Source organism: Heloderma suspectum, chromosome 11 (assembly GCF_057233095.1).
Source record: "Heloderma suspectum isolate Gila_16-S chromosome 11, 16-S_ref, whole genome shotgun sequence".
Classification (NCBI taxonomy): Eukaryota; Metazoa; Chordata; class Lepidosauria; order Squamata; family Helodermatidae; genus Heloderma; species Heloderma suspectum.
The window spans coordinates 12,657,390-12,680,506 of record NC_139468.1 but is presented as its reverse complement, the minus strand read 5'-3'; the positions used below and the strand labels follow the sequence as shown (position 1 = coordinate 12,680,506).

Below are 23,117 nucleotides of genomic sequence, written 5' to 3'. Positions count from 1 at the left end.
GCATTGAAGCACTAGCCTTTCATTACCTTTAGTAATATTCTTTCTTTCTTTCTTTCTTTCTTTCTTTCTTTCTTTCTTTCTTTCTTTCTTTCATCCCTTTGGCTTTTATATGTACGAGCAAACAAAGACAGCTAGATACACTACTACAGAACTGGCAGGGTTGGATTTTGAGAGCATGGTTTTTTTTAAAACCCAATAAACTCTACGGTGCTAATTAGTCTACTGGTCTTCAACCAGTGGGTCATCCTATGCATGAGTGGGCAACACAAGTTGACCCAAAGTCCCCATCAGAGTCTGGAGAAGGTGACATCTCCCTACCTCACCTCCAGTGAAAGGGATGGACAAGTTTGTGAAAAATAGTAGTTAGCAGTGCTGTCTTTCCAGTTCCAGGTGAAGACTTTTCTCCCATCCATTTTAGAGTTTAGACTTTAGTTTTATGGCTGTTTTTATATGTTATATATTCATTGCTGTCCTATTTGTTGCTTTGTAGCATATGGAAAGCAGACTGAACAGGCAGGCATGCCCGTCTCCTGGACACAGCCTTCCACACTATGGTTACTGTATTTCTCCTTCAATTATAATTACTTCTACATTTGCGTATATGCATATACATTAGCACATGCAAATTTTATGCAAATTTGTGTCCTCTTTTTTTCTGTGATGCATTTCCTCGGTTTTAGTGATTCTTATGTGGCGACACTATGCTGCCCCTGGAATTTCTCACTGCACGGGGAAGCACAGACTGAGCACCTGTATGCTAGGAAGGTTGAAAGATCAAAGGCCTAAGTGAGTGGTACAATGCCATCAGTACAATCCGAAGTGTGTGTGGATGTGTGTGTTGGGGGGGTAAAGGGGCAGGTCTTCCTCCACTTTCAAAGCTTTGCCAGCTCATGCCAAGGCAGGGCAGGAAGTGAGGGGGTGGTTTTTCTGGTCTTTTCAGCTGGGTGGATCCTTATGTTTTGGAATCCCTCCCCCCACTGAAACCAATGAGGGGACGTTATTTACACCACTTCCAATCTGGTAGGGTCCAGTCATGGGGCCTGATTAGGGATGCTGGGGAAATTCGAGACGGATTAAAATGAGCTCAGATTTCAAAGAATCCAACCTACAGAATCTGCTGTGGAGTGACCCCCTCAGGCTGCGTGGAGCCCGTGGACTTTCAGATGATTTTTTTTTTACTTTCCCGAAATGTAAGCATTGATATCCGTAGAAAAATACATATGTTTCTGCTGAGGAAACGTTGAATGGAATGGGGGACAATACACTAAATGTTACATACTGAGGTAAATTATGTAAAGACTTACGTAAATATTCACGTAATTATTTGCGTATCTTACCGCATGACGGGAAAAAAATTGCATCTGTCTGTGGGCAGACAATGGAACGAAAGGTGCCTGATAATCCACGAATCACAGACGAAGCGGATTTTACACAGTTCACACATCCCTAGGCCTGATCCTAGGTTAGCTCATGAGAATGGAGGGAGTTTGAATCCAGCAGATCCAAATCCTCTTCTAGCTCCCTGTACTAGAGGAGGACAAATCCATCACTTTTGCTTTGTCTCTGTTCCTAATTTTTTCCAGCCTCAAGTTTGGTTCGGTTCGAACTTTGAGAATTTCTCCAGTCTCAAGTTGGGTTTATCCCAAGCTTTGGTCATTGTTAGTTTGCACAAAGTCTCAGAAACATTTTTGTGTACGTTTCTCCTAATTCATGCATGCTCTATGAATTTTTCTATGCATTTTTTGCCTAAGACAGATTTTGTAAAACAATGTTTGCAATATAATGCACTTTTGTCTATTATTTCCCCTAAGTGACACATTTTTGTACACAGTCTTTGGATTGGAAAATTCCACTGCAAATTTTGGAGAAGTGCGAATTTTGAAGGATAACCAAATTTCAGTTTGCATCGTGGTTCGGAAGTGCGAAATCAGACCAACTGCATTAAAATAAAAACTAAACATATTTCTCCACCATCCCAGCCTGCCACTGCCTTGCCCTGAGAAGCCCCCATTTCGGCGGCCTATTGCCAGCAGTGGAAACTCACCGAGCTTCCAAGGATATAATTGGTGGGCCCTGGGGTGTACATGACCCCCTTACTGGTAGAACTTCTCCCCACTGAAACGTCTTTTCCCCATCTGAACCCCTGCCGGCCAGAGGATCTAGGGGCAAGGATTGTGCTGCCCTCTAACTAGGGATGTCAGAGAATTTTGCCACGAATCTCGGGGAGGCCGAATGCCAGCGCATTTGGCCCCCCGAAATTGGTGGCGAAACGGTCTGCTTCCCCCGCCCCCCGGGACGGGACTTACCTCGGGCAAATCTTCCTGGCGGCGGCGGCTGCGGCGGCGGCTCAGCGGAGGTTCGGTGGCAGCGGCTGCGGCGGCCGGTCTTCCGACCAGCCACCGCCGCCACCATTTCCATTAAAAAACAAAACAAAACAAAAAAGTGATAGGCTACGTAAAGATTTACGTAGCCTATCATGGCTAGATATTTAAAAAATACCATGATAGGCTACGTAAATATTTACATAGCCTATCACGGCTGATTTAAAAGAAAAAAAACACGTGCGTACGCAAATGGCGGCGCCCATGGGCGCCGCCATTTGCGTTCCTTATTTTGACACGTCTTAGTCTACGTAAACATACGTAGACTACGGCAAAAATAAGCCGTAAAAAAAAATTATTTTTGCCGCCTTAGTCTATGTAAATGTTTACGTAGACTAAGACGTGCCAAAATAAGGAACGCAAATGGCGGCGCCCATGGGCGCCGCCATTTGCGTACGCGCGTGTTTTTTTTCCCTTTTAAATCAGCTGTGATAGGCTACGTAAACATTTACGTAGCCTATCACGGCTGACTGCAGGGACGCAAATGGCAGCGGCTACAGCCGCCGCCATTTGCGGACCTGGCCGGCCAGGATTCGGGGGGGAGGGACGGAGCGCCTCCCCCCCACCGCGAATCAATTTTGTTAAAAGGTAAGTGACTTTCATACATCCCTACCTGTAACACAGAAGCAAGAGGCAGGTACAGCATTCACTTAAGCACCTGCATTAGGTATATACTCAGCAAATGTCAGCCATCTGTAGCTGGAATGACAAATCAGGCTATTCAAGAGGAGGAGTCAGAGGAAGATAGGCAAGTGGATGCTCTGTGAAAGACTCCTTCTGTCCACACCACAAGGGAAAATGTCTTCAGGACCCTATGCATGTTTAGAAAGAAGTATGCCTGACAACTCCCAGGCAAATTGGTACCCTCCAGATAATTTGGACTACAACTCCCATCAGCCCCATTTCACTAGAAGGAAAAACCAATGGGAATTCTGGCTTTTAAAAGTGGCTTTAGGACACAGTCCTACACACGCTTAAACAGAAATGAGTCCGACAATTCCGAGGCAAACTGGTGTCCTCCAGATATTTTGGACTACAACTCCCATCAGTCCCATTTCACTAGGGAAGGGGGAAGAAGGGAAAACCAACAGGAATTCTGCCTTTTTAAAACAGCTTTAAGGCACAATCCTATGCATGCTTAAAGAGAAATAAGTCCTAAAATTCCCAGGCAAACTAGTGCCCTCCAGATATTTTGGACTACAACTCCCATCAGCCCCAGCCACCATGGCCACTGGTCAAGGATTATCAGAGCTGTAGTCCAAAACATCTGGAGGGCACTGGGTTGCCTACCCATTTTATGCCATCATCCATTATCGGTTTAATTTATCCCCCCCCCCCGTATGTCTCTGTCTCTCCCTCTTTGTAACCTGCTGCACACTTAGCAATCTGTCAGCACCCGTCACTTTAAAGCAGCCACATCACAGGACAAGGTGTTTAATTTCACTGTTATCAGCCTAGATCTCCTTTTTGTATTTTTTAAAGACAAAAGAAAAAAAAATCATGTTACCCGGTTAAAATGGTTTAACGTGACAGCAAGCAAGAGAAAGAAATGAAGGATCAAGACGGTTGTTTCTGTTAGAATTAATTAAGTCCCCCCACCCTCAAGGGCTTTGAAAAGCTCTTAAGCATCAACCAGGCCAGGCAGACACACGCCAGGCAAATGCAAATATGGATTTTGTATTCGTTGCTGTTGGTGGAGGCTGCCTGAAAGTTTCAGAGCTAATGCAGGCGGGGGGGGGGACTGGGCAGGCAGGCGGGGGGGGGGTGTTGATGCCCTGGTGCCTGGAAACATATTGCCAAGGAAGGGGGAAGAAGGAAAAAGCAACATGAATTCTGTCTTTTAAAAATTACTTTAGCGCAAAATCCAGGTATGTTTAGACAGAAATAAGTCCTACACCTCCCAGCATTCCCCAGCCAGTAAAGCTGGCTGGGGGATGCTGGGAGTTGTAGGACTTATTTCTGTCTAAGTATGTATAGGATTGCACCCTTAATTGCTTTAATGCCTGACTTTCTATTTTAGGATTATTTATTGGAAAGAAGTGGGACCTGCTGCAACATAATGTTGCAGTGTGAAGTGCTCCCTCTTCAGGATTCAAGCCACTCAGCTGTATTCCTCACCTCCAAACAGTTTCCCATTTTTATCCCCAACATTCAGTCCACATTCTGTGGCCAATGAGCATGCCTGGTCTTCACTGGGCTGTTTTTGGCACTCCCGTAAGAGTTATTTTTTAAAAGGTTGTTTGTACTGTTGCATACCTTGGAGTTATCCCCAGTCTGCTGATATCTTCCTCTTGTGCATGGGTGGTGCCATTTTAGCTACGTGAGCAATGGCACTCACTGCCTGAACATGGTAACTAGAGGGAATTATGGTTTTATTTCCTAAAGTATTTTGTTTTTATTGTTGCATTTTCCACTGTGCTTTTAATGTTTTTGTTTTTATGGTGGTTTTAAGTAAGTTTGAGCACAGCGGTGGGGGCACGGTGGAAAGGCACAATAGAAATCTAAATAAATAAATACCTTGTGTTTGTAATCCACTCTGGCTACTTTTTGTCAAAAGTAAAAGTAAAAGTAAAAGGGGTAAAAGTAATCGGCTGATCTGAGAGTTGGCAACTTTTAAACTGTTCCCTGACTGCCCCCCCCCTTTAGCAGCAGTTTGTTCTACAGCACTAGGGATATACGGATCATGTGAAATCTGTTCCATCTGTGTTTCATGGATTGTCTAGGGATGTCAGAGAATTCCTCCACGGACTGAAATGGGATCGAATTCCTTTCAGTCTGTGCCATGGAATCCTCCACGGAACGGCACCACGAGGTCCTGCGGAGCCAGCAGTCATGCGACTTCTTTTTTGTCATCCGCACAGAGTTGCAAAATTTTCGTAAATAAAAATGCAAGGTAGTATATTTCGATAATAAATACGTAAGTTTAAAAAAAAATGAATTGTGCTCACCACCTTGTTTGTGGGTGTTCTTTTTCAATTGAAATCCTCCGTCTCCGTTTACTTTCAGCCAAAACACTTCCTCCTCCTCGGGGCTTCCCAAAACAAGGCTGCCCTAGGTGTGCCTGAGCGATGCACTCTTTGTTTAAAGCAACACTGTTTGAAAGAAAGGAAGAAAGGAAGAAAGAAAGAAAGAAAGAAAGAAAGAAAGAACCTTTTAAAATGACCATGCTGGTCTGGAGCCCTGCACGAGTATTACTCCCCCTGCTAGGCTTTCTATTTCCACATCCAGCCTTGTTGGTGACGTTGTGAAGCTGAAATGGAGAGGAGAACCAATTCTGTGCATGTCTACTCAGAAGTAAGTCTTGAGTTCAATGCAACTTACTCCTACACATGTCAGCACCCCACTTGCCCCCAGCTCAGCTTTGTATTTCCACATCCAGCTCATTATCAAACCTCCTGTTAGTTATCTCAGAAGACCCTTGGGTGAATGGGGGGGGGGGTTCCAGGGAACAGCTGGATGGAGGGAGATTGCACACACACACACACACACACACACACACACACAGGAAGAATATAGTTCTTCATATTCCCTGGTATGTTTATTCCTCATTTTGTCCGTTCCCTGAGCATGTGCAGAGTGTGCTTGTTATTCAAACAAAGAGAAGGTTGCTGATCTTTCCCTTCGTGCTGCATTTGTACAAGTGTGACTGCTTCAGAAAAAACTTTCCATTATACTGTCTCTTTTTCTTCAAGAGTTTCATATAACAGAAGTATGATGTAGTGGTTAGAGTCCAGCCCAAAGTCATCTAGTGAGATAACTAACAGGTTTGCTAATGAGCTGGATGTGGAAATTCAAAGCTGAGCTAGGGGCAAGTGGGGTGCTGACATGTGTAGGAGTAAGTCGCATTGAACTCAATAAGACTTACTTCTGAGTAGACATGCACAGAATTGGTTCTCCTCTCCATTTTAGCCTCACAACGTCACCAACATGGCTGGATATGGAAATAGAAAGCCTAGCAGGGGGAGTAATACTCGTGCAGGGCTCCAGACCAGCATGGTCATTTTAAAAGGTTTTTTCTTTCTTTCTTTCAAACAGCGTTGCTTTAAACAAAGAGTGCATCACTCAGGCACACCTAGGGCAGCCTTGTTTTGGGAAGCTCCGAGGAGGAGGAAGTGTTTTGGCTGAAAGTAATTACTGCACATCTCAGGGCAGGGGAAAAAATACGTAAATATCTATGAAAAATAGCCTTTCTTACGGAAGGTATGCAGAATTACGGCTGTCAGTACGGATTTATCTTCGTAATTCTTGGAGTGGAAAAAAAAGAGGAGAATTCCAGGGGCTTGCGAACAACGGTACAGAGCACTGGCCGCAAACTGCGGAAGTCAAGCGGCACGGAAGGTACACAATTCGTACTTCCCTAGGATTGTCAGGCACCTTTTGTCCTGTTGTCCGCCCATCCACAGAATGTTTCTGAATTTGCGCAAATTCAGATTTATGCAACTTCCCCCCAAATCCGGTATTGTCATGCTTTAGCCTATGGGGGAATTGTGCAAAATTCGGGAAAGTCAGAAAAATAGTCCACAAGTCCATGGAATCCATCCAACAGGGGAAAAGCCAGTCCATTGTGGAATCTGCAGGTTGGATTCATGAAAATCCAAACTCATTTGGTTCTGTTGCAGATTTCTCCGACATCCCTATGCAGCACTGAGCAGGTGACCATGTACACTGTAGACTCCATGTAGACTCCAGTGAAGCAACTATCACCCCTGGCTGCAGTACAGAAATAGGGATAGTAAATGGACAATGGTTGGGTTGCAAGATTTCCACGAAGAAGCAAGCTATCTTCATCATGTCCACAGTTGCCAGTGCCACCAGACCAGAAAAATAACTCTGCTTGCTCCTGTGCCTTTAAGTACAGCTTACTTTGTACAAATCAGGAAAGGCAGCTTTTTACAGTGTAGAGATAAACAGTACAGCACATCCTAATGTATCAGATCAGGCTGGTGTTGAAAGGCACAGGAGCAACAGCTGGAAAAATGTTGGCAATCCATATTTTCTCATTGAAGGCTATGGGGCTTCCTTAGCATCATGAGACCAGAATGATTTTTGTGGATTGACACAACAGCGCATTAAAGGGTGACAAACACACGTGACAAGATGGAAGCAGGATTGTGAGTCAAACACAACCAGGATTTACCTTGTAGTTTCAGGTAAGCAAAATGCACAGGATCAGAAATAGCAAACCCAGAAGTTAAAGAGCTTACTTGGTGTCTACAGATGACTGGGTCTGCATCTGTGGATTTCCGTGCTTCCCTCCTGCTTCCATCAAAATGATTTTCAGTCCATTTTTAACCTTCCTGCAGCCAGCACGCTTTACACTGATTGCCTGCTGGCTTGCTCAGAAAGAATCTTACAGAGTCCAAAAGGTTAAAATTAAAGCAGCCCAGTTCATCATAAAGCTGCAATTGCTTGAACCCATGATGTTGCTTCCAACCCCCTCCCTTCCTTTCATGCCTCTAGCGACAAATTCGTTCTTTTTTATTGTTGCTGGGACAATTTGCTGAAACAAGGTTTAAGAACAGAATCAAGAAGCCGCGCCTGACATCCGATATTTTTTGTTCCCTCCCCCACTTGTGCATGCATTAGTGGTGGGGGTGGGGGACTAAGAAGAGGAGAACTGGGGTAGAGTGGGGGGGAAAAACAACAGTTCCTAGATCAAAACAATAATCAGCTAAATGAATTCCACAGCATTTTCCCGCATCACTAGGAGTGATAATTTAGTGCAGCAGCCAGCTGGAAGGAAGGGGATTAATTCTGCACTTACCAACACCCCTGTGAATAATTCATCACACGCAGGCCCCTTGTCGCTGACCCCCTGGGCCATTACTCCAAAGTACCTCACCAGACAGCACTGTCCCAGCCGTGGGGGCTCTCCAGGGGGAAAGAGCAATGGAATTAACCTGCCAGCTTTCAGTCCAATCCCAATTTTACTTTGCAGAGGGGACAAGGAAGGCAAGAGATTTCTTGTTTTCTGCAACCACATCTCCAACCCTATAATGCCATGATCCCCAGGTTTTTGCAGGGGAGGTTGCTATGTAGGATGGTCATCCCATAGGGTTCAGTCCTAGGTAGTGAGAGGTTCTCTGTGATCATGTATATGCATATTTAGAAATGAGGGCTCTTGTTTAAAGAGAAATACAATCCATCTCCCCATAGTGGAGAAGACAGTGACCAGGTGACCTGTGTGCCTGCCTTTTGTTCAGGTGCTAACTGTGGATGGGCCACACCAAGGCCCCTGCTGCTCTACCTTCTTGTGGTTCTTGATCTTTAAACTGGACTTGGATTGAACTGCCCTTCAAAGAGAGAGCTGTTCTCTGTAAAGGAAGATGCAAGGCCACCCTGGCACCACCGCTGAACAGGCCCTCTCCCTGATAACTACCACCGCCCCTTAGATGGTGGAGGAACCATGTGAACAGCCTCTGATGAGGATCTCAAAAAATGGGTGGACTGATGTGGAGAGAGGTGATCCTTCAGCTTTCTACAGCTCAGGGAAGGCTGGTCACTTTCCGGGGTGATATATATATATATATATATATATATATATATATATACACACAAACAAACAATACCAAAATTACCAACAACCTGATCAATACTTCAATTTCCAAACAGTACAACATTCTGATGGGACACCACAGTAACAAAGAGAGAAGAAAAAAGAGAGAAAGAAAGTTTATTTCTGGGGTTCAGACAGGGGACATCCCCAGTCCTAAACGGAGATGCCAGGGATCGAAAGCGCAGCATGAAAAGCACGTGTGCTCTACCATTTTCTTGTCATTTCATTTCTTACATTTCTATACCCAGTGGAGGCTGGTGGCTCCAATGTCATGGGGTGAGAAATCCTCCCTTGGTTTCAATCAGAACCAGTCAAAACTGTAAAGCACCTTGGATAGCTCCATTAGAGGTCTAACTGGCTCTGACTGAAACCCAGAACAGATTCACAGCCCACTGACATTGGAGCCACCAGCCTCCACTGTCTATACCTCCCAATAGCTGAAGCTCTCTGGGCCGTTTACAAAGATTAAAAACCACTAAGCCGTGCCCACTCCCCAACAGTCAAGGGATTGAGCTCACCAACCAGCACACCCCAGCTCTGTCCTGGATTGTGGTCCTTGCTTTCAAGGAAGTGACCTTTCTGGGCATCTTTCCATGTGTATGGGGCCCTGAACAGAAATCCATTAATTCCACAATGGCTCCCCTGCTATCTCGAAGCAGATACAGTTGTGTGTGTAGGGGGGGAAACCATGTGCGCTGCATAACCAGATGTTTCCAACTGTGCTCATAGGAACCATAAAAGCTTTATATTGTTGCAAACCAATCTGTTTTAACTGCTGTAGCAACCAATTAGTATACAGTCACTCTTCTTCAGGGAATGCATGAAGAAAACCATGATTTCAATTAGTCTTCTTTCTTGGTGATATCAGCTATAAATCCTTTTTTTTAAGCCACTGATTTACATCACCTTGATCTAAATCAAGAGACCCTGACTCTACGTGCTCTTTCCTCGAATCTTTTCTAGGACGGTGGGATGGAGAAAGAGGAAATGAAAGCTTCTCTGGCAGAGGGGTAAGCCACTGTCAATGAACATAGCTGTAACCTCATCCACTAGATTTGCCAAGTGCCTCTGTCACTTCCCCTCTCCTTCGTTGGTGCAGCCACAAGGCGTCTGGAAGCTTTCACTTTCGATTACCCACAGTGTGCCACATTGTCAGAACCTGGCTAATCGTAACTATGTTTAGTTTTAGGGATGTTGCAGGAGTCCGAGAGGGGTGTAGAGTCTGGTGGACTCTCCCCTGCTCGGTCTCCCAGACTCTAGTCCACGGACCGCCGTGTTTGCCCAGCTCGGCAAGTGCCAAGCATGGGAATCCTGCTGGTCCAATGAGCTGCCATTTTATGTAAAAATGGGAGCACAGCCTTTTTTGTAAATCCCCATTTATGCAAATGGCAGCCGTAAAGGAGCCATTGACACAAAACTGCTGGTGTATATGGCCCATTTACTCCTGTAATCTTGCACAAATGGCTGCTTTACGGCCACCATTTGCGTAAATGGGAATTTATGAAAAAGGCCGAACCGCCATTTTTACATAAAATGGCAGCTTGGTGAGGGATTGAGCAGCCACATGCTGCTTGCTGGGTATCTGGGGACCACCCAGCAGCTTGCCACACGTGGTAAGCAGGGGCAGGCAGCCAGCGGGTGTCCAGCAAGCGGCGCGCACACAGGACCCAGTGAGTTCGTCCATCTCTACTTAGTTTCAAACAAGCTGACTTTAAAATATGGTTTCCGAAGTTGGCTGCCTTAAACTAAACATAGTTAAGATTAACCACAGGTTAGGGATCAGACAAACCCCTGGGTTTTACTTCAGAAACAAGAAGACATGGGCCAGAATGGATAGATAGAACCCGTTTGGCTGCCAAAACAGCATTGTGTCAGGGCTGAAATAGGTTGATTGAGTTGTTTCAGTTCTAAAATGATGCTGTTTTGGCAGTCAAATTGGTTGCTGAAATTTGGGTCAAATTTTGGGAGTGAGGACTGATGAAATTGGGGAATTGTTTCAGGGGAATATGCTGTTTACTTCACCTTTTTCCTTTTCTTAATGTCCATGCATGCACACATGCACAGTTGTGCACACATGCACATACTCGCACGCATGCACAGACATTGTGGCGCTGGCTGACGGTTGCCATTTCCCCCCACGGAATACCACACAAGCAGTAGAAAAAGGGGGAAGGAGAGAATCTTTTCTAACTTGGATGTTAAAAAGAAAAAGGCAAAAAGGTCTGTGCTATACTCTGCTCCCCCCCCCCACAATATTTGGCTCTACCCCTCAAAAAGCTAACATGGTCCCCACTGTGGCAAAACAGAGGGGGCCATTTCAGCCCAGGCCAAGGTTACTCAGAACCCCAAACTCTGGAGAGATCTTCCAATAAGGAGAATATCAGAAGCACCCCGTTAGCCAGAGCCTCCCATTGTTCTTGTGCACCAGTCCTGCAAAGCTCGAGATCTACTGTGAGTGCTGCTTAATGCCTCATCTTACAGGAAGACAGTGACCCTGGGAGGGCTGTGAGCCTGAGTAGCACAACTGGGCAACGGTGGGGTCCACTTTGCACAGGCAACCTGATCTAATGTCAGCTCCCATTATTTGCGGGTCAGTTCTTGGCAGAGAAGTTCTCTTGGCATTTTAATCATCCCCTTCCTCCCCTGGTCCACCTGCCCCCTTTGCTGCAGAACAGAAGCCAGGAATCTTCTCTCCATCCTTTGCAACGTAATTTGGACTGACAGCCTGAAGCTGGTTCCTAGCAAGGCCGAGCTCTTAGCCTCTGTTGTTTTAACACAACCACCTCTGGAGGAGCCCGGGGAGGGGGGGAGCGTGGAGTGCTTGACGAGACAAGATATAAACCATCATCTGTATTCATGAACTGGCTTGAAGAGCAGCCCGTCTCCAGCACAGTCAGCTGCTTACTCTTTATGGTGCTTTTGCACTGGGCAGGCAGAATCCTGCTGAGGCTAGAGGAGAGGAGCTCAATTTAGTACCAAGGTTCAGAGGGATGGCAAGCCCAAATTCAAAACAGCAGCAGGATTTGGGGTTAGAGCAACCTTTCCCAAACTGGCACCCTCTGGCTGTTTTGGCCTACAACTTCCAGTGTCCCTTGCCACTGAAAATAGGAACATACTGAGTTAGACCACTGGTCTATCTAATCCAGTGTTGACACTGACTGGCAGTGGCTCTCCAGGCTTTCAGGTACTACCTGGAGAGGCCAGGGATGGAACCCAGGACCTTCCGCATGCAAAGGAGGTGCTCCACTACTGCACTATGGCCCCAAATAGGACAAAAGCCACATCCCAGTACTGCATGGACCATCTAGGGCAGCCTTCCCCAACCTGGTACCCTCCAGATGTTTTGGACTTCAGCTCTCATTAGCTCCAGCCAGCATGACCAGTGGTCAGGGATGCTGGGAGATGTGGTCCAAAACATCTGGAGGACATCAGGTTGGGGAAGGGCAATCTAGGCCATCTACTCCCAGTGTACAGAGGAGCACCATCAGAGCACAGCCAAGGAAGTCAGGTAAGAACATAAGAAGAGCCATATTGGATCAGACCAAGGGTCCATCTAGTCCAGCATTCCGTTCACACAGTGGCCAACTAGCTGTCAGCCAGGAACCCATAAGCAGGGGATGAGTGCAACAGCACCCACCCACCCATGCTCCCCAGAAATTGGTGTCCATAGGCTCACTGCCTCTGGTACTGGAGTTAACAAAGAGCCATCAGGACTAGTAGCTGTTGATAGCCTTCTCCCCCAGGAATTTGTCTAACCCCCTTTTAAAGCCATCCAAATTGGTGGCCATCACTACATCCTGTGGTAGCAAATTCCATAGTTTGACTATGTGCTGTGTGAAGAAGTCCTTCTTTTGATCTGTCCTGAATCTCCCACCAATCAGCTTCATGGGAGGACCCCACTGGGTTGTAGTATTATGAGAGAGGGAGAAAAATGTCTCCCTATCCACATTCTCCACTCCATGCATAATTCTGTAGACCTCTATCATGTCTATGTCCTGGTATTCTAGCTGAAATCCAGTGCCTAATGACCTTGCTTGGTGTTTCCTTTTGCCTTACCTCTGAATTGATCAACTGAAGTCCGATCTGGATGGTCGGGGCTCCTCCAGATTTGGTTTGCAAATGTGTATCCTGGGGAAGCAATAGACCAAGGAAGAGGTGAATTCCCACAGCCAACATGCTGAATTCATTCTGGTCAAGGAGTTTGAGTTGGCTGCTTCTAACATTGATGAATGGCTCTTTAATGTTTAATGTTATATTGCTTTGTTACCATTATTATAACTGTTGCTGTTGTTGTTGTTGTTTAATGGTTATTTTCTTGCTGTTGTTTGGTTTTATGATTACATACTGCCTTGATGGCATTTGCCAGTTGGGTAGTATACAAATCCAATAAATAAATAAATATTTCTGGATCAGATTAAAGGAAAACAAACAAACAAACAAACAGGCATTAATGCAGCAGCAATCAACGGTGAAATTTGTGCAACTTTTCCCTGTTCAATTTGCACATGTTTCCTACATTTACACAAATTTCCTAAATGTCCTCTGCAGACTAAAGTGGGGCTGATTCTATCTACAGCGGGATTGGCAGAGAATATAACATTGGCCTAAATGCAGGACATTATTTATTTATTTATTTATTTCATTTCTATACCACCCAATAGCCGAAGCTCTCTGGGCGGTTCACAAAAATTAAAACCAAACAACACACAATAAAACAATTTAAAATATATAGAACATTAAAACCACAATATAACAATACAACCACAATAAAACCTAGCAGCAGTGCAGGAGTTTAAAATACAGATTTAAAACAACAAAGATACAAATTTAGAAAGCTAAAATGCTAAAATGCCTGGGAAAATAAAAAGGTCTTCACCTGGCGCCGAAAGGAATACAATGTAGGTGCCAGGCGAACCTCACTAGGGAGCTCATTCCACAGCCGGGGTGCCACAATTAGAAAAAGCCCTCCTCCTAGTAGCCACCCGCCTCACTTCCTTTGGCAGGGGCTCACGGAGAAGGGCCACTGATGATGATCTTAAGGTCCGGGCAGGCACATATGGGAGGAGGCGATCCTTCAGGTAACCTGGCCCCAAGCCGTTAAGGGCTTTGAATGTTAACACTAGCACTTTGAATAGGGCCCGGAAATGGACTGGCAGCCAGTGCAGCTGGAAAAGTGCTGGCGTAATATGAGCTCGCAGGCCAGTCCCTGTTAACAATCTTGCTGCCCTATTTTGGACCAGCTGAAGTTTCTGGACCGTTTTCAAAGGCAGCCCCACGTATAACGCATTGCAGTAATCCAGACGAGAAGTTATCAGAGCATGGATAACTGTAGCTAGGCTAACTCTGTCCAGATAAGGGTGTAGTTGGTATACCAGCCTAAGCTGATAAAAAGTGCTCCGTGCCACTGAGTTCACCTGTGCCTCAAGTGACAGTTCTGGATCCAAGAGCACCCCAAACTACGAACCTGGTCCTTTAGGGGGAGTGCAACCCCCTCCAGAACAGGTTGAATATCACCTAGCAGGGCAGACGAACCACCCACTAACAGTACCTCCGTCTTGTCTGGATTGAGTTTCAGTTTATTGGCCCTCATCCAGTCCATTACCGTGCCCAGGCACTGATTCAGAACAGCCACTGCCTCACCTGGGTTTGATGAGAAAGAGAGGTAGAGCTGGGTGTCATCTGCATATTGATGGCACCTTAGCCCACACCTCCAGATAACCTCCCCCAGCGGTTTCATGTAGATGTTAAACAGCATGGGGGATAAAATAGAGCCCTGTGGAACCCCATGGCACAATTGCCATGGCACAGAGCAATAATCCCCCAGCACCACCATCTGGAATCAGCCATCCAAGTAGGAGCGGAACCACTGTAGTGCAGTGCCTCCAACTCCCAACCCAGACAACCTATCCAGAAGGATACCATGGTCGATGGTATCGAAAGCCGCTGAGAGGTCCAGGAGAATCAACAGGGTCGCACTCCCCCTGTCCCTCTCCCGGCAGAGGTCATCCCACAGGGCGACCAAGGCAGTTTTCGTTCCAAAACCAGGCCTGAAGCCCGATTGAAATGGATCTAGATAATCCGTTTCATTCAAGAGTGCCTGGAGCTGTCCTACAACCACCCGCTCAAGCACCTTGCCCAGGAAGGGGACGTTGGCCACTGGCCTATAATTGTTAACATCCTCTGGGTCCAGGTTAGGCTTTTTCAGGAGTGGTCTAATTACTGCCTCTTTTAAAGTGGCAGGCACCACTCCCTCTCTCAAGGAGGAATTTACAACCTCCTGGACCCAGCCGGACATCCCTTCCTTGTTTGATTTAATAAGCCATGAAGGGCAAGGGTCAAGCACACAAGTGGTGGATCGGACTTGGCCAAGCACCTTGTCCGCATCCTCAGGCCTCAGTAACTGAAACTCATCCAATAAAACTGGACCAGACGGTGCTCTGAAGGCCTCTACCAATGGAACGGCATTAATGGTGGTGTCCAATTCATGACGAATCTGAGCGACTTTATCCTCAAAGTGCAAACTTGTCACAGTGTGCTACCGAGGGTTCAACCGTCTCTCTCCCTGGCCCAGAATGTAACAGGCTGCGAACCACTCGGAAAAGCTCCGCTGGACGACACTGAGAAGATGCAATGCTGGTGGAAAAGAACTGTCTCTTTGCCACCCTCACCGCCACAGAATAGGCTCGATAGTGGGCTCTTACCTGTGTTCGGTCAGACTCAGCACGAGTTTTCCTCCACCTGCGTTCTAGCCATCTCCCCTCTTGGTTCATTGCCCTCAGCTCAGGTGTATACCAAGGAGCTGCCCAGGCTCTGCTCAGAGGGAGAGGGCGCTTGGGCGCGATCGTGTCAACCGCCCGAGTCATCTCTGCATTCCACAGAGTGACCTGGGCTTCGACAGGAGCACCAGCCATACCAGCGGGAAAATCCCCCAGAGCCCTCTGGAATCCATCAGAATCCATTAATCTCCGGGGGTGGACCATTTTAATAGGTCCCCCACCCTTGCAGAGGGGAAAGGCCGCCAGGAGTCTAAACCTCAGCAGGAAGTGATCTGACCATGACAAAGGGACAGATGTTAAGTCCTCCACTTTCAGATCACCATCCTCCTGCCCAGTTGAGAAAACCAGATCAAGCGTGTGTCCTTTTATATGCATTGGGCCAATGACATGTTGGGACAGCCCCATGGTTGTCATGGCGGCCATGAAGTCCTGAGCCGCCCCAGATACAGCGGCCTCGGCATGGAAGTTGAGATCCCCCAGGACCATCATCCTGGGGGTCCTCAACACCAAGTCCGAGACCACCTCCGTCAGCTCAGGCAGGGAGTCTAATGGGCAACGGGGTGGGCGGTACACCAACAGAATCCCTAATCTGTCCCGGGTACCCAACACAAGGTATAAACACTCAAGATCTGCACTCGAATGAGCAGGAAGCCTGGAGAGGGAGATTGAATTCCTATAGACCACGGCAACCCCCCCTCCCTGACCCTCAAGTCGGTGTTGGTGCATTCGCCTAGGGGTGGACAAAAGTCACTTACCTGTCCTCGAAGCTTGTTCGCGGTGGGGGGGAGGCGCTTCGCTGCTCCCCCCGCGAAGTTCTGGCTGGGGGGGGAGGCTTCCCGCCTCACCCGGCCGAAATTCAGGCCGGGGGGGAGGCTTCCCGCCTCGCCCGGCCGAAATTCAGGCCGGGGAGGAGGCGCCTTGTCTTGCCCGGCCGCAAACTCCAAAGTTTTTTTTAAAAAAAACAAACGCCCCCGTGATAGGCTACGTGACGATTAACGTAGCCTATCACAGCTAGATCTGCAAAGTCAGCCGTGATAGGCTACGTACATCGTCACGTAGCCTATCACGGGTGACTTTAAAAAAAAAAGAAAAAAGCGCGTACGGATAATGGCAGCCCCCATAGGGAGCCGCCATTCGCGTTCCTTATTTGGTCGCTGTAGTCTACGTAAATCTTTACGTAGACTACAGCGACCAAATAAGGAACGCGAATGGCGGCTCCCTATGGGGGCCGCCATTATCCGTATGCGCTTTTTTTTTTTTTAAGTCACCCGTGATAGGCTACGTGATGATTTACGTAGCCTATCACAGCTGACTTTGCAAATCTAGCCGTGATAGGCTACGTTAATCGTCACGTAGCCTATCACGGGGGCGTTTTTGTTTTTTTTTCTTTTCTTGGAATGGCGGCTGCCGCTCCCGCCCCGCATGAACACCTGCCAAACCGCCGGCCGGACCCGCTGCCAGGAGGGACATTCGGCAAAGGTAAGTCCTGTCCCGGGGGGGTGCGGGGTGCAGGGGTGTGTGGAGAATTTCTCCCCGAAACTTGTTCGGGGGGCCGAACACGTTGGCACTCGGCCCCCCAAAGTTTCGGGGAGAAATTCTCCGCCATCCCTACATTCGCCCAAATTGAATGTGAGCACGTGTTCGGCAATTTCTGCACATTTTCAACGGGCAGGTGCTCGCACTTGAGATCGTGTTCAAAGTTGCAGACAGGCATGTTCGCATGCTTTGCAGGCAAAAATGAAATTCTTATACACCCCTAAATTCAAGACTTTGCCCTCCTCCTGCTTACCAGCTGCTTCTGTCTGGGGAAGGTTCCTCGAGCTGTATGTGGAATAATGGGAGCTGCTACGGGGCCATGTCAGCCTGCGAAGGGATGGGCAAGACACTGTGTTTGCTTTCTTCTCCCTTTCCTTCTCTCTCTCCTTCCTTTTTGGGGTGGTGGTGGTGGTTCTTCCCCCACCCCTTCTTTATATATTTAACTTTTGCTCTTGTTGACATCTGGGATGTCTTTACCTTCTAATTATTGGAGTAGATCAGGGGTGACAAAACCTTTTCAGTACAAGGGCCGAAATCCAATCTAGGAAAGGTCTTGGGGGCCACATTCCATCTGTGGGCGGGGCCAAAGGCCAAGTGGGTGTGCAGGACACGCCTCTACATGTCTGCCCTCTAGTAAGCAGGACTGAATCACTCAGCAGCACATCATTGCACCCCAAATACCAAGCCTGTGCATGTCCACTCAGGAGTAATCACGAGCACCATGTTTACTCACAAGTAAGCAGGACAAGTGTCTGCATGTCTATATTCAATATATGAAGATGGGGTGGGGAAACCGATAGGGCAGCAGGAGGAAAGGAGTGAGGAGATGTTCGTTATTTGCATTGTGTTGAAAAATGGGAAAATCTAATTAACCATTAACAACAGCAACAACAACAAAGCCTTGGAGGGGGTCTCCAGTAGGGATCTGGTGTGTGTGTGTGTGTGTGTGTGTGTGTGTAGAAATGGTAGGTTGGACTAGTAGACACTATTTTTCCCCCAGAATGCCCTCTGAGAGAGAAGAATGCCACCTGGACTGCCACTGCCATGGAGAGTTTGCCTCACCCCCCAAAAAAAGTTTGTCCCATACCCTACAAATCGGCTTCCTATTTCACTATCCACAAATGGGGTGGAAAAACAGAGTGATGGGACAATTTCAGTTCAGCCCTAAACTAAACATGACATGTTAACACATGAACAAACATGATTAACAGCCCTATGTGGGAGCGCAGAAGATCAGAGCAGTAGTGCTATGTGAAAAGGCCACGTAACCTTTCCCTCCTGTGCCATTTCCCCTGATATGAATCTACACACACAGTAGTAGTGCCACGGGAAAAACAGAGCAATGGATGCTGGTGGCTCCAATTTTGGTGGGGTCATGCATCCATTCTGGGTTTCAGTCAGATAAAGGAGTTATCCAAGGTGCCAAACCTATTTTGGGGATGGGATTCAGTACCTTGGCTATCTCCTTTAGGGTTCTGGCTGGTTCTGACTGAAACCCAGAATGAATTCATAGCTCCGCCAAAATTGGAGCCACCAGCACCCACTGAAACAGAGAAGCATTATGGAGCTCTTGGCACTCTCAGGAATCCTGAACAGCCTCCAGCTACTATACAAAAACTGTCATGTTTAGAAATATTATGATATTTAGAAATGTGTATTTTGCGGGTCCCCTTCATGGTTCACTGCCTTGTTGTGGCGAAGGGGCTTCGGGCTTGCGTAACTCAGTGAAGCCATATGCTATGCCGTGCAGGGCCACCCAAGACGGACAGGTCATGGCGGAGAGTTCTGACAAAATGTGGTCCACTGGAGAAGGAAATGGCAACCCACTCCAGTATTCTTGCCAAGAAAACCCCATGGAACGTATCCCAAGGCTAAAAGATATGATGCCGGAAGATGAGCCCCTCAGGTCGGAAGGTGTCCAATATACTACTGGGGAAGAACAGAGGGAATTTCCAAGTAGCGCCAGAAAGAGTGAAGCGGCTGGGCCAAAGCCGAAAGGACACTCAGCTGTGGATGTGTCTAGTGGTGAAAAGAAAATCCGATGCTGTAAAGAACAATATTGTTTAGGAACCTGGAATGTCAGATCAATGAATAAAGGTAAGCTGGAGGTGGTCAAACATGAGATGGCAAGATTGAACATCGACATCTTGGGAATCAGCAAACTAAAATGGACAAGCATGGGCGAATTTAATTCAGGTGACCATCATATCTACTACTGTGGGCAAGAATCCCTTAGAAGAAATGGAGTAGCACTCATAGTCAACAAAAGGGTGGGAAAAGCAGTACTGGGGTACAATCTTAAAAACGACAGAATGATCTCAGTATGAATCCAAGGCAAACCATTCAGCATCACAGTAATTCAAGTCTATGCCCCAACCACTCAGGCCGCAGAAGCTGAGGCTGATCAGTTGTATGAAGACCTACAACACCTTCTAGAACTAACACCAAAAAAAGATATCCTCTTCATCATAGGGGATTGGAATGCTAAAGTAGGAAGTCAAGAAATCACTGGGATAACAGGCAAGCATGGCCTTGGTGTACAAAATGAAGCAGGACAATGGCTCATAGAGTTTTGCCAAGAGAACACGCTGACCATAGCAAACACTCTTTTCCAACAGCACAAGAGGCGACTCTACACATGGACATCACCAGATGGTCAATATCGAAATCAGATTGATTATGTACCTTGCAGCCAAAGATGGAGAAGCTCTATACAGTCAGTACAACCAAGACCTGGAGCTGACTGTGGCTCAGATCATGAGCTGCTTCTGGAAAAATTCCAGCTTAAATTGAAGAACATAGGGAAAACCACTAAACCATTCAGGTATGACCTAAATCATATCCCTTATGAATATACAGTGGAGGTGAGGAATAGATTTCAGGGATTAGACCTGATAGACAGAGTGCCTGAGGAACTATGGACGGAGGTCCGTAACATTGTTCAAGAGGCAGCAACTAAATTCATCCCAAAGAAAGCAAAGTGGCTGTCTGATGAGGCTTTACAAGTAGCTGAGGAAAGAAGAGAAGCGAAGTGCAAGGGAGAAAGGGGAAGATATAGCCAACTGAATGCAGAGTTCCAGAGAATAGCAAGGAGAGACAAGAAGGCCTTCTTAAATGAACAATGCAAAGAAATGGAGGAAAACAACAGAATGGGAAAGACTAGAGATCTCTTCAAGAAAATTGGAGATATCAAGGGAATGTTTTATGCAAAGACGGGCATGATAAAGGACAAAGAAGGCAGGGACCTAACAGAAGCAGATGAGATTAAGAAGAGGTGGAAAGAATACACAGAAGAACTATACAGGAAAGATCTTAATGTCCCTGATAGCCATGATAGTGTGGCCACTGAACTTGAGCCGGACATCCTAGAGAGTGAAGTCAAGTGGGCTAGGAAGCATTACTAACAACAAAGCTAGCAGAGATGACAGTATTCCAGCTGAGCTATTTAAAATCCTAAAAGATGATGCTGTTAAAGTGCTGCACTCAATATGCCAACACATTTGGAACACTCAACAGTGGCCACAAGACTGGAAAAGGTCAGTTTACATTCCAATTCCAAAGAAGGGCAATGCCAAAGAGTGTTCAAACTACCGTACAATTGCACTCATTTCACATGCCAGCAAGGTGATGCTCAAAATCCTACAAGCTAGGCTTCAGCAGTATGCGAACCGAGAACTACTGGAAAGCTGGGTTTCGAAGAGGCAGAGGAACTAGAGATCAAATCGCCAACTTTCGTTGGATCATGGAGAAAGCAAGAGAATTCCAGAAAAACGTCTATTTCTGCTTCATTGACTACGCTAAAGCCTTTGATTGTGTGGATCACAACAAACTGTGGCAAATTCTTAAAGAGATGGGGGTACCAGACCACCTTACCTGTCTCCTGAGAAACCTGTACGAGGGTCAAGAAGCAACAGTCAGAACCGGACATGGAACAACCGATTGGTTCAAAATTGGGAGAGGAGTACGACAAGGCTGCATATTGTCGCTCTGCTTATTTAACTTATATGCAGAGTACATCATGAGAAACGCCGGGTTGGATGAATCACAGGTCGGAATTAAGATTGCCGGAAGAATTATCAACAACCTCAGATATGCAGATGATACCACCCTAATGGCAGAAAGTGAAGAGGATCTGAAGAGCCTCTTGTTGAGGGTGAAAGAGGAGAGTGCAAAAGCTGGTTTGAAACTCAACATTAAAAAAACGAAGTTCATGGCATCTGGCCCCATCACTTCCTGGCATATGGAAGGGGAAGAAATGGAAGCAGTGACAGATTTTATTTTCTTGGGCTCCAAGATCACCGCAGACGGTGACTGCATCCATGAAATTAAAAGACGCTTGCTCCTTGGGAGGAAAGCTATGGCAAACCTAGACAGCATAGTAAGAAGCAGAGACATCACCTTGCCGACAAAGGTCCATCTAATCAAAGCTATGGTTTTCCCAGTAGCAACGTATGGCTGTGAGAGCTGGACTATAAAGAAGGCTGAGCGCCGAAGAATTGATGCTTTCGAACTGTGGTGCTGGAGAAGACTCTTACGAGTCCCCTGGACTGCAAGGAGGTCAAACCAGTCCATCCTAAAGGAAATCAACCCTGAGTGCTCATTGGAAGGACAGATACTGAAGCTGAAGCTCAAATATTTTGGCCACCTAATGCGAAGAGAAAACTCTCTGGAAAAGACCCTGATGCTGGGAAAGACTGAAGGCAAAAGGAGAAGGGGATGGCAGGGGATGAGATGGCTAGATAGCATCACTGATGCAATGAATATGGACTTGAGCATGCTCTGGGAGAGAGCGCAGGACAGGAAGGCCTGGTGTGCTATGGTCCATGGGGTCATGAAGAGTTGGACATGACTGAACGACTGAACAACAACATTTTGCGGGAAAATATACATTTACGTAGAAATGTTTGTGCAGATTTTTAACATTAAAACAAAAAACCATTGAAAATTAACATAGAAATGGGATGGAACTAACACATGTGAAACTGATATGGGTCAGAAGTAAACTGATCCATCCGTCCCTACCTGGATGGGAAGGTTCTCTACTTGAACGCCATTCCTGCTGCTCTCTGCCACAAGCTTCCGATATACCCGATTGGTTAGTGGCAGCACAGAGAAGCCCAAGTATCTGGGGATGCTTTCCAGATCTCCTGGTGCTGGTGGGTGGGGAAGAGAGGATACAAAGTACCAGTTAGTCTCTCATTGCAACACAGAAGATCACAGAAGATTTGCAGTGGTTCTTCCTCACAAACCCATAGATGTTTCCAAAATCTTCCTCATCTAAACGACATCCTAGATTTTGAAGATGCAGAGAAATGGATCTTGTTCCCAAATGGTGCCAATGGATTGGGGATGCTGGGTTAGAAGTGGGCCTTTGTCTAATCAGGCAGAGGCTCATCTTATGGACTCATAGACTCATAGAGTTGGAAGGGGCCTCCAAGACCATCAAGTCCAACCCCCTGCTCAATGTGGGAAGCCTGATTCCCAGGCGGTTTCCCATCCAAGTACGAACCAGGGCTGACCCTGCTTAGCTTCCGATATCAGACGAGATCGGGCACATCCAGCCCTTTGCTTGCTCCATTTCAAGAGTGCACACAAAAAAAGGTGTACTTTTGAAAATGAGCACATACATGCTTTAATCAATGGGAGAAGATGCATACATGTTAAAAGGGGGACAGTGGATGTGTAGATTTGGGGGGAAAATACAGACAAAATGTGCAGAAACCTTCATGTGAAAAGAAAAAAGAAAAAGCAAATCTTGGAATCTGACACCAACAGAAGTTGGGATGAGCTTCAAGGAAGAATTCAAAGAACCTCAACCCACTCAAGATTGGCTGATTCGCACATCCCTAGACTTTATGTCACATTATT

At 46.6% G+C, this 23,117-nt stretch overlaps 1 protein-coding gene across 1 annotated transcript in view; it reads right to left on the bottom strand.

Annotated features, from left to right (window-relative positions):
* CCDC33 (coiled-coil domain containing 33) overlaps window positions 1-23,117 on the bottom strand; it is a 286,225-nt gene that overhangs the window by 90,096 nt on the left and 173,012 nt on the right. The window contains exons 12-13 of the mRNA XM_084816877.1: window positions 22,272-22,402; window positions 12,994-13,065 (exon numbers count right to left, since the gene is read on the bottom strand). Coding sequence (XP_084673003.1) covers window positions 12,994-13,065; window positions 22,272-22,402 — 203 coding nt within the window. The remainder of the gene's footprint in view (window positions 1-12,993; window positions 13,066-22,271; window positions 22,403-23,117) is intronic.